At 41.3% G+C, this 16,145-nt stretch overlaps 1 protein-coding gene across 1 annotated transcript; it reads left to right on the top strand.

Annotated features, from left to right (window-relative positions):
- The first annotated feature begins 13,290 nt into the window (after window positions 1–13,290).
- On the top strand, window positions 13,291–14,763 carry LOC138419592 (zinc finger protein 678-like). Its single transcript, XM_069552450.1, is given in 3 exon segments — window positions 13,291–14,354; window positions 14,522–14,657; window positions 14,659–14,763. Coding segments are annotated over 3 exon segments (1,305 nt in total).
- The last annotated feature ends 1,382 nt before the right edge of the window (window positions 14,764–16,145 follow it).

Genomic DNA, 16,145 nt, shown 5'->3' with positions numbered 1-16,145 from the left:
CAGGAATATAGGCGCAACGGTAGTTCTTAAGCTTTTGGATGTTAAGCTTTCAAGGCATAAAATACGTGGACAATCATTCCATACGTTTTACGAAGTGAAAGAAGCCTATTCAAAAATGCTACAGAGAGTAGGAATTTTACAATATGACACTTTGGTGTAGGTAAATATTCATATGTGCTCAGTTGTGTCTGAGTCTTTGTGAGCCCAGGGGCTGTAGCCTGCCAGGCTCCTCTCTCCGTCGATTTCCCAGGAAAGGATACTGGAGTGGGTTTCCATTTCTTCTTCCAGGGGATCTTCCTGACCCAAGGATCGAGCCTGCATCATCTGGATGTCCTGCATCGTGTGATAGATTTCTTCCCACTCAGTCACCTGGGAATCTAGTAGGAAATATAGAAGAGATTAAAAAGGTCTGTGGTTGCCATGGGTTTCAAAGGAGGGACTATGAATATCCTAAATCTAGAGAACTTTCAGGACCATGAAGTAATTTGTGTTTGTTAGCACCAAGCAGGCGCCACGACAGCCTTCTAGGGGGCCAAGGTAAGCCTAAGTCTCCTTTACAGCGGGGCTGAGTTTATCGCTAAGGAGGAGCTGAGATCATCCTCTGCCAGCAACAAAACTCGACCAATCAGTATACTCACTGTAGCCAGGTCCAAGCCTATCAGGATGAGGATGAAAACCCCCTGAGAAAGCCTGCATGTGCGAAAATCTAGCCAATTAGCAGATGCTAAGGAACCCTTGCAACCAATCCGCCCCTGTCAACTCCCTGTCTTTGTCTTAACCTTATAAATACTGCTGTAATTCAGGGCTCGGGGTCCTTGTTCCACTCCATTGCATTGGATGAAACTTGGGTCCTGGCTTGAGCTAGCAATAGAATTCCCTTTTTGCGTTTGCATTGCTGCGGATGTCTTCTTCTCTCAGTTCTGGGGATTGGGACCTTGGGCATAACAGTGTTAAACTGTTGTGATGGACACATGTTATTATACATTTATCCAGAGGTATGGAGTGCACATCCCTAAAAGAGAAACATAAGGGTAAACTAAAGGGTTTATGTATTTACTGTCCTTGTAGTGTCATCAATGGGAACAAATGCTCACTCGGGGGTGGGGGGGTGGGGGAAGTAAGTAGGGAGATTGTCCACGTGTGGGAACAAGAGGTATATGGGAAACGTCTATACCTCATTCTCAATTCTGCTGTGAAACTAAATCTACAAAGTTGGCACTGGTGAATACACTGAATATTTTTTAGAATATATAATATTAGAAAGATGGACATGCTTCTATCTTTAATTTTTCCTTAGTCATTATGCTTTAAAGATGTGAGAAAATAGAGCTCTCTAAATGGCGCAGACAACAAACTGTAGCAGTTGATTCATAAAACCTAGAAAAACACACACAGGAAGTAGAATGCTCTCGCGTGTTAATTCATGTGTAATGTAACTTATGACAACACCGATCATTATTTCCTTGGTTGGTCATCAGATAGCATTTAGGGCATCATTTTCAAAGGCATTTGTCTCTGCCCACACACACTTGTTAATCTAGCATATCCTGCTCAGTTCAGTTCAGTTCACCTGCTCAGTCCTGTCCTACTCTTTGTGACCCCATGGACTGCAGCTCGCCAGGCCTCCTGCTGCCTCTGGTTTATTTTCAAAGAAAGCTGTGATGGAAACACTTCCAGGCTCCTGGTCTCTGAAGTTGGACCTGCAGAGAGGTGGTCACAATGCAAATCATTTTGTGAAAACCTGTGTCCAAAGGCTGCAGACGGGGGTGAAAAAAACTAAGGACACGGGAGATCTTTGGGAAGAATTCTGCAAGTAAAGCCTGGCAGGACCCAAGACCCCCAGCTGATTTCCACCAAAGGCTCACCTCTCCCCTCCACTCCCCCAAGGGCGCAGGCACAGGCTGAGTACCACCACACCCATCCTAGAAAGAGCTCCTCCCCAGGGAATCAGGTTGACCTTTGCTTCTAGAAGTGCCCGCCCTAAATCCTCCCTTTCTGAGGTCTCAGATGTGCCAAATGTGAGGTTTCCCTCAGGGCTCCTGAATGCAGGTCTTCCTCTTGCATTTTTTCAAAACCCTGGTAGGCTGGGTCAGGTAGCCCAGAAGTAGGGTCCATTGTTTCTGGTGAACTGTTCTGAGGCCTGCTCTCTGTGATGCAAAAAGGAAGGAGAGGAACTAGCCAGGAAGGTCTGCAAATAGAGTGGAGCAGCAGGATGTGATTAGCATATCAGGTTAGTCTTGATTACCCACTACAGATCAGGAACACAGAAAGTCAGCAAAGCGCTCCGAAAAGGGTGAGAGAAACAAGAAAACGTTTTCTTGTTTTTCACGGCAGCAGTTGCAGGTTAAACGGCTGTATGGATGCTTTTGAAGGTATTTTCTCAACATGCAGATGTGAGTTTGAGACGTCGTATCCCCACAGAAGACGCAGAGCAGGAGGAAGAAGAGGAGGAAATGGCAGCTTCTCAGGTGATTGTCCTGTCCCGGGTGTGGGGCTGTGTCTGCTTTTCCTCCTGACATGCCTGGACTGAGGATCTGCAAACCTTTAGTTCTCTGCTTCTAAGTTTTCTGCCTGGAGTGCTTGTTATCACCTTCTTATTTTTTCCTTTTTTTTTTTTTTTTTTTTCTTAAATAGTGAAAACCAGCTCTTCAGGTTTTGTCTCTCTCATATTCCAGAGCCTTTTCTCCATTGTCTGTATTCTGGCTTTCTATAGAGCATGATGAATTCTCAACATGAAATAGTGACTTTCAATGTTGAATACATTCCCTTTGTGAGAGACCAGTACGGGGAGGCACTGGTATCTGAGATTCCCATTCGGATGTGGTTCAGTGTTAGGATCTTAGGAAAGTCGGGGAAATGCCTTGATGAATTTCATGCGGATGCAATTCAGCTCTCTAGAACAAGAGTAAGAAAATGCCCTTGTTAATAGAATGAACTCAGCATTCCAGAATTTTTCAGAAGGTAAAGTTGAAGAGACAATCCTCTATACCGATAAGAAAAATATACTAATTAAATGGACTATTAATGCTTGGGGCTGGTGCATGGGGATGACCCAGAGAGATGTTATGGGGAGGGAGGTGGGAGGGGGGTTCATGTTTGGGAATGCATGTAAGAATTAAAGATTTTAAAATTAAAAAAAATAATAAAAATAAAAATAAAAAAAATAAAAAATAAAATAAAATAAATGGACTATTAAGCTACAGATCATGGGAGGTATAAAGGAGGTGGAATTTGCAGAAACCTGACATTTTTCATGATAGACTGAGATCACGGTTTTCCTAATATTGCCAAAATGCCTGGCAGTGGTAATGCATTTTTCCATGTACTCTTACCCCGTGACCTCTGATGTGCACTGGTTCAGGTGCTTCTGTGAGATCTCCACGCTATGAAATTCTTTTTTTTTTGTCTTGAACAGTCTTGGAAAGAAAAAGTGATGGATATGCCTATCACAATTAATGAGGAAATGCCGTATCTTCTTAGTTACTCTTTGCTTTGAGAAATGAACATTGTTAGCTAAAACAGATGCACAATTTGAGAGACGTGAATTAAGTTTTATTTGTGGCAAAATGAGGACAGCAGCCCAGGAGACAGCATCTCAGAGAACTCTTTGAAACTGCTACAAAGAGGAAATGCCGTATCTTCTTAGTTACTCTTTGCTTTGAGAAATGAACATTGTTAGCTAAAACAGATGCACAATTTGAGAGACGTGAATTAAGTTTTATTTGTGGCAAAATGAGGACAGCAGCCCAGGAGACAGCATCTCAGAGAACTCTTTGAAACTGCTACAAAGAGACAGTGGGGGGAGGTCAGTATGTGAGTTTGGTGAAGGGGGAGTTCAGCGCAATCAAGCACTTATTTTACAAAAGGTTTTCTGGCAGGCTTGAGAAACTGAAGTCATCATTTAGTGGTTTAGTGTTTTTCTAGATATGAAGAGATGCAAGGATTGGGATCATGAAAGCAGTTCCTGAAAATATCTGACTCTCTAAAGACCTGTTCCACCAGATTCCCTGGAGCAGAGTGCTTCAATTCACCCTGAACTCCCTCGAAGGGATTGAAGTCAGGTGCAGCACCATAGGGTTCATTCTTCCCAGAGGCAGATCGCAAACGCCCTTGTTGTTGTTCAGTTCAGTTGCTCAGTGATGTCTGACTCTTTGCAACCCCAAGAATCGCAGCACCCCAGGCCTCCCTGTCCATCACCAACACCTGGAGTTCACTTAGACTCACGTCCATCAAGTCAGTGATGCCATCCAGCCATCTCATCCCCGGTCGTCCCCTTCTCCTGCCCCCAATCCCTCCCAGAATCAGAGTCTTTGCCAATGAGTCAACTCTTTGGATGAGGTGGCCAAAGTACTGGAGTTTCAGCTTTAACATCATTCCTTCCAAAGAAATCCCAGGGTTGATCTCCTTCAAATGGACTGGTTGGATCTCCTTGCAGTCCCAGGGACTATCAAGAGTCTTCTCCAACATCACAGTTCAAACGCATCAATTCTTCGGTGCTCAGCCTTCTTCACAGTCCAACTCTCACATCCATACATGACCACAGGAAAAACCATAGCCTTGACTAGACAGACATTAGTCGGCAAAGTAATGTCTCTGATTTTGAATATGCTATCTAGATTGGTCATAACTTTTCTTCCAAGGAGTAAGCGTCTTTTAATTTCATGGCTGTAGTCACCATCTGCAGTGATTTTGGAGCCCCAAAATAAAGTCTGACACTGTTTCTGCTGTTTCCCCATCTATTTCCCATGAAGTGATGGGACCGGATGCCATGATCTTCGTTTTCTGAATGTTGAGCTTTAAGCCAACTTTTTAATTCTCCTCTTTCTCTTTCATCAAGAGGCTTTTTGGTTCCTCTTCACTTTCTGCCATAAGGGTGGGGTCATCTGCATATCCGATGTTATTGATATTTTTCCTGGCAATCTGGATTCCAGCTTGTGTTTCTTCCAGTCCAGAGTTTCTCATGATGTACTCTGCATAGAAGTTGAATAAGCAGGGTGACAATATACAGCCTTGACGTACTCCTTTTCCTATTTGGAACCAGTCTGTTGTTCCATGTCCAGTTCTAACTGTTGGTTCCTGACCTGCATACAGATTTCTCAAGAGGCAGGTCAGGTAGTCTTGTATTCCCATCTCTTTCAGAATTTTCCACAGTTTATTGTGATTCACACAGTCAAAGGCTTTGGCATAGTCAGTAAAGCAGAAATAGATGTTTTTCTGGAAGTACTTGCTTTTTCCATGATCCAGCAGATGTTGGCAATTTGTTCTCTGATTCCTCTGCCGTTTTTCAAAACCAGCTTGAACATCAGGAAGTTCACGGTTCACATAATGCTGAAGCCTGGATTGGAGAATTTTGAGCATTACTTTACTAGCATGTGAGATGAGTGCAATTGTGCAGTAGTTTGAGCATTCTTTGGCATTGCCTTTCTTTGGGATTAGAATGAAAACTGACCTTTTCCAGTCCTGTGGCCACTGCTGAGTTTTCCAAATTTGCTGGCATATTGAGTGCAGCACTTTCACAGCATCATCTTTCAGGATTTGAAATAGCTCAACTGGAATTTCATCATCTCCACTAGCTTTGTTCGTAGTAATGCTTTCTAAGGCCCACTTGACTTCACATTCCTAGAGGTCTGGCTCTAGATGAGTGATCACACCATCGTGATTATCCTGGTCAAAAAGATCTATTTACTACAGTTCTTCCGCGTACTTGCGACCTCTTCTTAATATTCTCTGCTTCTGTTAGGTACATCCCATTTCTGTCCTTTATCGAGCCCATATTTCCATGAAATATTCTCTTTGTATCTCTACTTTTCTTGAAGAGACCTCTAGTTCTTTTCCCATTCTGTTCTTTTCCTCTATTTCTTTACCTTGATCGCTGAAGAAAGCTTTCTTATCTCTTCTTGCTATTCTTTGGAGCTCTGCATTCAGATGCTTATATGTTTCCTTTTCTCCTTTGCTTTTCACTTCTCTTCTTTTCACACCTGTTTGTAAGGCCTCCCCAGACAGCCATTTTGGTTTTTTGCATTTCTTTTCCATGGGGATGGTCTTCATCCCTGTCTCCTGTACAATGTCACGAACCTCATTCCATAGTTCATCAGGCACTCTATCATATCTAGCCTTTAAATCTATTTCTCACTTCCACTGTATAATCATAAAAGATTTTATTTAGGTCATACCTGAATGGTCTAGTGGTTTTCCCTACTTTTCTTCAATTTAAGTCTGAATTTGGTAATAAGCAGTTCATGATCTGAGCCACAGTCAGCTCCTGGTCTTCTTTTTGTTGAATGTATAGAGCTTCTCCATCTTTTGCTGCAAAGAATATAATTAATCTGATTTTGGTGTTGACCATCTGGTGATGTCCATGTGTAGAGTCTTCTCTTGTGTTGTTGGAAGAGGATGTTTGCTATGACCGGTGCATTTCCTTGGCAGAACTCTATTAGTCTTTGTCCTGCTTCATTCTGCATTCCAAGGCCAAATTTGCCTGTTACTCCAGGTGTTTCTTGATTTCCTACTTTTGCATTCCACTCCCCTATAATGAAGAGGATATCTTTTTTGGGCGTTAGTTCTAAAACAGCTTGTTCAGTCGTTGGCAATGCTCTTGGCAAGTGCCGATTTGTAGTTGACAACACTCCTGTGTGTTTACTAGAGATGCTGGGATTTGGGAGTGGGGATTTTCATCACTCAAGCTCAGGTCTGATCATTTCCAGTACACTCCATGCTCACATCACAGATAAAGTCTCATCACATTTCGGTATTTTCCAAAATGTTTACAAGAATCATTACTGCTAATCTATGTCCAAAGGTTTTAAATTTTAAAATATAGTTCCGTGCAAATGGTAGATTTTTCAGGAAATTAAAAAATTCAGAACCAGAGCTGTCTATTTTTCAAATCATTGTGTATGTCTGCTCCCTAGTGTATTTTTAAAAATTAGAATAATATTGCCACGCGAGTGTATGTTCCACGGTTCCTTGTCTCGTCACAACAAACATTTGGAGCGACGGTCATTAAATCCCTCAGCACATCACAGCCCTAGGGTCTTGGACATGCCATATTATACCTCTTAGGCAAATCAGTGTTAGAGCTCTATTTTATTTAGAAGATAGCAGGAGAATCCATCCTTGAAGTGTGAGGGCATGTCAACCCAAAGACTCGAAGAGAAGAGAGTGGAGGAGCGTGTGGGGGAGGGAGAAAGAGAGAAAGAGTGCACGCACCTGGGAGAGAAAGAGAGAGAGAAAGCACTTTGGCTCCTCCTTTTATATGATTTTTCCTTGACCTGGGCCTGCCCTATGCAAATTGGGTTTAGCCAGGAGTGTTGTTTGTTCTACCTGAAGTCTTCACTCTTGTCCTTGGACCTTTCTTTGACCTTCCTTGTCTTTTAGTCTCCACCGTTTTGGACTCCTTTTCCCTATTCTACCTACCTAACAATATCATCCTCAAATATTTATGTACATTTTCAGTCAGTTAAAAATTATCCTGATTTTATTGACATGACCATTTTTCTCTTAATAAGTATACAGTTCCATTTTAGTGTATGTCTGTATGCATGAACACGTTAACATCATTTGACTGATTTTTTTTCTTTTTCTGTTTTGAAGATTCTCTGAAGCAGGAAATAGCTACCCACTCCAGTATTCGTGCCTTGAGAATCCCATGGACAGAGAAGCCTGGCAGGCTACAGTCCCTGGGGTTGCACACGACTGAGTGACTAACACTTTTCTTGTTTTTAGTATTATTTACAAATACAGAAATTTCTATAAACTTTCAGTACAGTTAGCTCTATGCATTTGTCTGTGTTTGATTAAAGTCTAGAGTCACAAACTGAAGTAAAAGTTGCTGGTGCTGCTAAGTCGCTCCAGTGGTGTCCGACTCTGTGCGACCCCATAGACGGCAACCCACCAGGCTCCCCCGTCCCTTAGGCTGTCATTTAAAGAATGGTTGTTAAAATATTTGCCAAAAGATGCTACAGCAACATTATTGATTTTAAATTATTTCTGGTATACATTCAAGACTCTGAAAACTGTCAGAAAGTAGTATATACCAGATCGTTAAAATGATTCTTGTCGCCGAGGTTACTATCCTATCAGACATGTAAAATCTGTAAAGCACTTAAAGTTCAAACTGTGAATTCTTTCCTTACTATTCTACTTCATTGCTGTTCAAACATTGTGACTCATGGAGCAGAATTTTCAACATTGCTAGTTCAAATAAGCTTGTGAAAAATGTGGCACACTGAGCCCACTCCAGGACATTTGGATCAGGAAGTGCTTTTAAAAAATATTTCCTGTTTCTTTTGATAGTTTATCCTCTGTCAACTGAGTACAACACTCAAAAATAAATATGCCAATGTTGATCTGATTATAATTTCTCTTCCAAATCAGAATAATTGCTGTAGTGGTTGATGGAACGTATCGCAACCTCTTTACTTGGGGTTAAAATTGTGGTAGAAAATTTTACCGCGTAAAAATTATATTCTTGTGTAACACCAGACATTCTCCGAAATCAAAACCATCTCTCTTGCTGGTTTCCTCTAGGGTCACATTAGGAAGTATTCTCATGGCCACATGAAACCTGTAGTTTGTATTTCAGGGATGGCTGACATTCCAGGATGTGGCCATAGACTTTACTCAAGAGGAGTGGGAATGCCTGGACCTCGGGCAGCGAGAATTGTACAGGGACGTGATGTTAGAGAACTACAGGAACCTGGCCTCCTTGGGTGAGGATAACTGCCTTCCAGAATCCCTTCTCTACCCACTGGGTTTTGGTTCCTGCATTTCTAGAATGCCTCCTAGAATCTTCTGCTCCTTGTAATAGTTTCAGATCCCTGCTTTCTATGGGAAAATGGATATTTATGAGTTGAGAAAGAAGACTTCATGATGATTCATTATGATTCTCACTTTTCCTTGATGGAATCTGCCTCCTTCTTCTAGGTTAGTGCTAATTCTGTAGGTTCTGTGGTATAAAAGGGTGCCACTCTCCTTTATAAGTCAGATTTTTACTACGTACTTACTTTGGCCTTAGTAGTACTTGACTAGAATCTCAAGATCTTTTCTTTATGTATTTGTTAGTTATAAAAGTGCTTCAATAAAGTATTTGGGGATATAATTTTCTAGGCGATATTAACATTCAACCATGCCTTCTCTAGAATGTTAATAATGTAATGATGTAATGAGCAAGATTACAGTCATGTCTGACTCTTTGCGAGCCTATGGAATAGTCCATGGAATTCTCCAGGGCAGAATACTGGTGTGGGTTGCCGTTCCCTTTCCAGAGAATCTTCCCAACCCAGGCATCAAACACAGGTCTCCCACAGTGCAGGTGGCTTCTTTACCAGCTGAGTCACCAGAGAATGTTAATACAGCTTAGGAAATTATGTCCCCAAATACTTTAGTTCTAGGCTCTATTAACATTCTACCATGCCTTCCCTGGGCTTCCCAGGTGGCACTAGTGGTAAAGAACCTGCCTGCCAATGCAGGAGATGTAAAAGAAGTGAGTTTGATCCCTGGGTTGGGACGAACTCCTGGAGGAGGACATGGCAACCCACTCAGTATTTTTGCCTGGACACTCCCATGGACAGAGGAGCCTGGCAGGCTACAGTCCATAGGGTGGCAAAGAGTCAGACATGACTGGAGGGACTTAGCACATGTGCCTTCTCTTCTCGCTTGAATACATATGAGATTGGAAACTGATGAATCTCTAGCAAAACAAATATTCCTTTTCCTGATAGCAGGTCTTGTGGTCTCTAAGCCAGACCTGGTCACCTGTCTGGAGCAAATGAAGAATCCTTGGGATGTAAGGAGACTGGAGATGCCAGCCATATAAACAGGTAGGTGTGAATGGCTGGAGCCGATGAGCCAATGACAGGTCCAAGGATTAGTGAGGAATTCATCCTTTGTCATGTGGTTTGGGAAGATCTGCTTCAATGGAAATGGTTTTAGAGAAGTCTGAGTTTCTTTCTGTTGCTGTCATAGGCGGATATCACCTGCCCCATTCTGTCTCTTTAAATCATTCCTGAATTCATCTCCAGTGATTACTTTTCTCAATCACAGTGAGAACTGAAACCCTTCTCTTGGCCTGTGACAACCTGCATGAATCGATTACTATTCCATTTCTTGGGGGCGGGGGGTGGGGGGGGGCTAGGAAAACTGCACATTTCTGAAAAACTCTAAGATGCTCCTATTAAAGTTTCTACCTCTAGATGGCTGTATGTGAGCAGAATTGTAGACATACCACCAAAATTCTAGGAATATTGGGTACAGAGTGGATTTTTCTTTTTTCTGACTTATAATTTCTAAAACACTGGAAGCTTCAAATATGATCTTATAGATTTTAAATTCAAGTAATTTATTCACTGAATAAATGAAAACCTCCCTAAAGAGAAGGAATGCCAATCTCAGGGTTACTTCAAAGTTTCTGTTTTTTTTTCATATGAACTCATATGAAATGTTAAGTGCATTTGCCCCAATTCCTCAATACTAAAAGACTTAAGCATATTCAATTAACTCAAAGAATTTTCAAATAAATTGGCATAAGAGCTTAAAACATTTTCCACCATATTTTTAATGGTTTCAAACTATTACAATGCTTAGATAATATAATCTTTTAAAAACGTTCTTATTGGAGTATAACTGGTTTGCAATGTTGTACAGCAAAGAGAATCCATTTTACGTGTAGATATCTAGTCTTCTCTTAAGATTTCCTTCCAATTAGATCTCCACAGAGCATTGATAGTGTTCACACCAGGTTTTTAAAGTCTCATTTCTTAATTTCTCAAGAACTGCTTCTTTTAATCTTGTTATCAGCTTCCCCAGACTTTGTCCTACATGTCCTTGCTTTCTGATTCGACCCATGTCAGTATCATTCATGATTTTTATATTGAAACCTCATATAGAACATGCTAAAATACAAAGTGGGTTAAAGAATTAGAGGGCACCTAGTGGCATTAGCATTTAAGATGACTTAAGTGGAAGAGTAATCATTAGACTGCCGGTCTCTTCATTTAGTGGTTCTTGTAGCTTTTTGTCTTGCTCTTTTCTCTACATCATACTTCTTTGTCCTCTCATCTTGTCACATTTTCTGGGTTTGTGGTCTGTTCTGCAGGCTGCAGGATCCTAGCTCCTCTTCCTCTGTTCTCTTCCCCCTAGGGGGTGAGGTTGGTCCGCAGGCTTGTACCCTTACCCCCTCGATCTGGGCTTTGATTGCTGTTATTGTGACCCGAGCCTCCCCTGGATATTGAGGGGAGCTTCCCCTTGGCTCTATGGTTGTCACTGCCCTGTCAGGTGTAGGGTCTGCTCCCTGGTTGGTGGAAAAGAGCCCCCAGATCCATTTCTTCACTGGATTCTGACCTGTGGTCAAGGCAGTTAGGACTGGAGGACACCTGCTGGGAGAGAAGCCACTAAGGATTGCTCCTCTGGGATTGTTCACCTTGGGGTGTGTTCAGGCGCTGTGTGAGTCTCACGTGACCCCATGTTGGCACTGCTCTTGGCCCCCTTTCAACCATGGGCATGCTGGCACATTGCTCTGGTGCCAGCAGCTTTCACTTTTAGGGATTTACATCCACTATTTGAGAAAGCAGAGAGGTCTGCCTCCTCAGATGTTGTTTTCACTAGAACACCAGAATAGATCCAGTGAACTCAGGTCCCAGAATTAGATTCATGGAGCTGGACCTGCTCTGGTGCTATGCGGGCAGCTCAGACTCTGGCCTGGCCCCAGCCCCTAGTATACATCTCCACAAAGTCTACAGCTGTTAAACCTACACCTCCCATGGCTGGGGGAGCCCTGTTGTCCATTCAGATGCTCTGCAAGGGCTGAGTTGACAAAGCCAGTTGCAGGTAGAAAAGCATGGTTTTTGCAACTGTGAGGAGAGACTTCAGGTTTTCTTCCTTAACCTTGGGGATTAGCTGAGCTTTCAGCCACCCACAGAGCACAGGAGTCTGCTAATTGTGGAGAAGGTGCATGGGGGGAAGCTGTGCCTGGAGCTCAATAGAGCCCACCCATGTGGTGGCCCTTCCTAGTGCTTGGGGAGAAGGGCCCAGCACAGGGGGAAAGAGGCTGCAATGGTGGGTCTTTCCTTTGGGCATCACTCAACAATGGCGTTCTGCTCTCTGGTGATTCAGGCTTCCTCTACAAGCATTCTTTTTTTTTTTTTTTCTTTTTTTTTTTTCCTCTACAAGCATTCTTGTTTATAGAGCTCCTCCCTCACCCCATCCCCTCAGGATGTCTCCTCACAGCCCACAGCAGTCCTCAGCCTGAGTCTGCTCTCCAGACCCCACATTTCAGCACCCAGCCTTTGTCTGCAGCAGTGGACATTCTCAGGCTGGGTGGGCAGGGCTGGGATCAGTACCCTGTGTACAGGTCTCACTCTGTCCTGCTGCCACAGACTGTTGCCGTGTTCTTTTCCCACAGAGAATGAGGCACCCCTTCTGTCCCAGCTGAGCTCACACTAGCGCCAGTAGATAAGAATAGTAGATAACAAAACTTTCATTTGGTATCTTTCAGCTGTGTCTTCTCACAACACGTGTTGTTTGATGTCAAAGAATACAAGATTAGAAAATTTAATCCAAAAAACAAAGCTAGGAATATATGAAAGAGCTCACCTTGGAAACGAACATTTAATGAAAGACCAGGAATATACGGGGGTATGTGAAAGACCTAGAAGGTGTTTATATGGACAGAAAGAAACCGAGACAGTTTCACACAATGTGGACATTACTGCCCAAAGAAGTGAGCAATGTGAGTCAAACTGCAGAACACACCCATTTCAGTTATCAACATGTGCAGAGAACTGTATCTCTACAAGCAAAGGCTTAAATCAGTTTTTGAAACACACATGTTCTCTGAAGGGAAATGTGGAAAACCTGGAAAGTCATCCAGTCTCTACTGCAAATACTCATGCAAACCACTCTGAACACAGGCTTCAATTACACATACATTCAAGCACGTCTGAAAACCAGAAATTGAAAAACGATGGGAAAAACTCACAATATAACCAGTTTGAGAGATCTGTGAGCAAGGGGTCATTATTCTTCCACCAACAGACAATTTCTCTCTGTTCCAAAATGTGTAATGTTTCCAAAATGTGTAATGTTGATAATAATGGAAGAGATTTAACCCCACCATCATTGTTCAATACACATCATGATACAGTTATTATGGAACAACTTCTCACATGTAATAACACAAGTCAGGCCTTAAGTAAGAGCTTTACTCCCAATGATTATAACAATATTTATGATGGAGTGAGAAGCCATTCATGCAATGAAACTGGGTGTACAACTGAACAAGACTCTAACCCTATGAAACATCAGGGACCTCAATCTTCAGACAAAGATTCTAAACATAGTACATGGAGGAATATCTTTTATCAAACATCAGGTCTTCCACTAAATGAGAGTACACATACTGGAGAGAAGACTTACAATTGTGAATATGGTGATGTTTCTAATCAGTCTTCAAATCTCACTCAACAGCAGAGTATTCAGAATCCGCAGAAAAGTTACAAGTGTACGAAATGTGAGAAAGCCTTTACTACCTCATCCAGACTAAGTAGACACAGTAAAATTCATTCAGGATGGAAACCTTTCAAATGTACAGAGTGTGACAACACCTCTAATCAGAATTCAGAGCTTAGTCAAGATCAGCAAATCCACACTGGCAAGAAACCTTATGAATGTAAAGAATGTGGAAAAGCATTTATGTGTTACTCAAACCTTAGTCAACATCAGCGAATTCACACGGGGGAGAAGCATTATAAATGTATAAAGTGTGGTAAAGCCTTTAATCAGAAGTCAAATCTTACTCAACACCAGAGAATTCATACTGGAGAGAAGCCTTATAAATGTAAGGATTGTGGCAAAGAATTTAACCAGTGCTCAGGTCTTATTTACCATCAGAGAATTCATACTGGAGAGAAACCTTATAAATGTACAGAATGGGGGAAATCCTTTACTCAGAACTCAACTCTTACTCAACACCAGCAAATTCATACTGGAGAGAAGCCTTATAAATGTAAGGATTGTGGCAAAGAATTTAACCAGAGCTCAGGTCTTACTTACCATCAAAGAATTCATATTGGAGAGAAGCCTTATAAATGTACAGAATGTGGGAAATCCTTTAGTCAGAACTCAACTCTTACTCAGCACCAGCGAATTCATACTGGAGAGAAGCCTTATAAATGTAAAGAATGCGGAAAAGCCTTCAGTCAATACTCAACTGTTATTCAACACCAGCGAATTCATACTGGAGAGAAGCCTTATAAATGTAAGGATTGTGGCAAAGAATTTAACCAGTGCTCAGGTCTTATTTACCATCAGAGAATTCATACTGGAGAGAAACCTTATAAATGTACAGAATGTGGGAAATCCTTTACTCAGAACTCAACTCTTACTCAACACCAGCGAATTCATACTGGGGAGAGGCCTTATAAATCTAAGGATTGTGGCAAAGACTTTAGCAGGCACTCAAGTCTTACTTACCATCAGAGAATTCATACTGGAGAATAACCGTATAAATGGAAAGAATGCAGACAGCCTTCAGTCACCATTCAAGTCTTATTCAACACCAGCGAATTCCTACTGGAGAGAAACCTTACAAATGTAAAGAATGTGGAAAAGCCTTCATCAAGCACTCACATCTTACTCAACATCAGACAGTTCATACTGGAGGAAAAACCTTACAAATGTAAGGAATGTGGAAAAGCCTTCATCAAGCACTCACATCTTACTCAACATCAGAGAACTCATACTGGAGGAAAAACCTTACAAATGTAAGGAAAGTGCCAAAGGCTTTAATCAGAGCTCTCACCTTATTAGATACCAGACAGCACATACTGGAGAGAAACCCTAGTAATAACTGATGGAAGAGGTTTGTCCTAAACACACACTTAAGAAAACACAAGACCATTTATTTAAGAAAGAGAAGGAATGACATTAAAAAAATGTAGAAAAGTATTTAATAAAAATTAAATCTAAATAAATACCAGAAATTGCACACTAGAAAAAGTGAAAGTCGCTCAGTCGTGTCCAGCTCTTTGCAACCCCATGGACTGTGTCCATGGAATTCTCCAGGCTGGGATACTATAGTGGGAGGCAGATTCTTTACCCACTGAGCTATCAAGGAAGCCCGCACAATAGAAAGCATTTCATCAATCCTGTTTTTTGAAATTCCTCTTCAGGAGAACTATTGTAGATAGTAATCCATAGTTCAAACAGAAAATTAATATGTTATTATGGAACACAAGATGAAGGTTGGTATTTGGAAATGTACAATTATTAGCAATATATCTTTGTTTATATTGACATGATTTGTGATTATTTGAAAACCAAAATAAATGTCATTCAACTCTGAAATTACACCATGCTGCTGTGTTTCATTTCCAGTGTGTAGGCAAAGTTATGTTTTTAATGGTTGCTATCTCAAAGATGAGACAAGGTCCTCTATCCTAGGGAGAAATCATTTACATTTTTTCTCCATTAGAAGATTAAGGACCCAGTAATGTAACATGTACATCTAAATGGAGATGTTAGTCATTCGTGTCAAACATCCTTATAGGTCACCATGAGGTAAGCGTTCAGGGAGTAATTCCACATTATAGTAAGATGTACATTTTCAATAGTTATGTCACTTGCTTTTTAAGTAAAATACTTAAAATACTTTTTAAGTAAAATACTAAATACAGCCTCGGGACCTTAGAGAAGTAGGGGAAATTCGGAATGAATTTACATATATATGCCACTTGAGACATGTAGAACAGGATTAAGAAATTGTCCTTATGAATATAATTACCTCAGTGGTCCAGAATTCCACAGGAAATTTGGTGTATAGAAGGAGAAAAGTATGAGAGACCTTTGTCTATATTGGTAAGAAGGACTCACTCTTAAGTGTAGTCTTAAGATACAGAACATGGAAGTTATATAAGAAGTGAATTTTGTATAAACCTGATTTTTCAGGATTTAGATCACTGGCAACATTTATCCCACTACACCTCACGTTTCCTGGTTCAGGTGCTTCTGTGATATTGTGATATTGTGAACTGTGATGTTCCTGCTTTTTGACTTTAATAAGGATTTTTGAAAGATTTAGTGAGGAATGTGTATAAGCTGCCGAAATTAATGTAGCAAGCTGCGCGTTCTTAGTTGCCTTTCCTAAGGAA

This window comes from Ovis canadensis, chromosome 14 (genome assembly GCF_042477335.2).
Source record: "Ovis canadensis isolate MfBH-ARS-UI-01 breed Bighorn chromosome 14, ARS-UI_OviCan_v2, whole genome shotgun sequence".
NCBI classification, from domain to species: domain Eukaryota; kingdom Metazoa; phylum Chordata; class Mammalia; order Artiodactyla; family Bovidae; genus Ovis; species Ovis canadensis.
The sequence above is the reverse complement of the archived record's forward strand: the minus strand, read 5'-3'. Positions and strand labels throughout refer to the sequence as shown.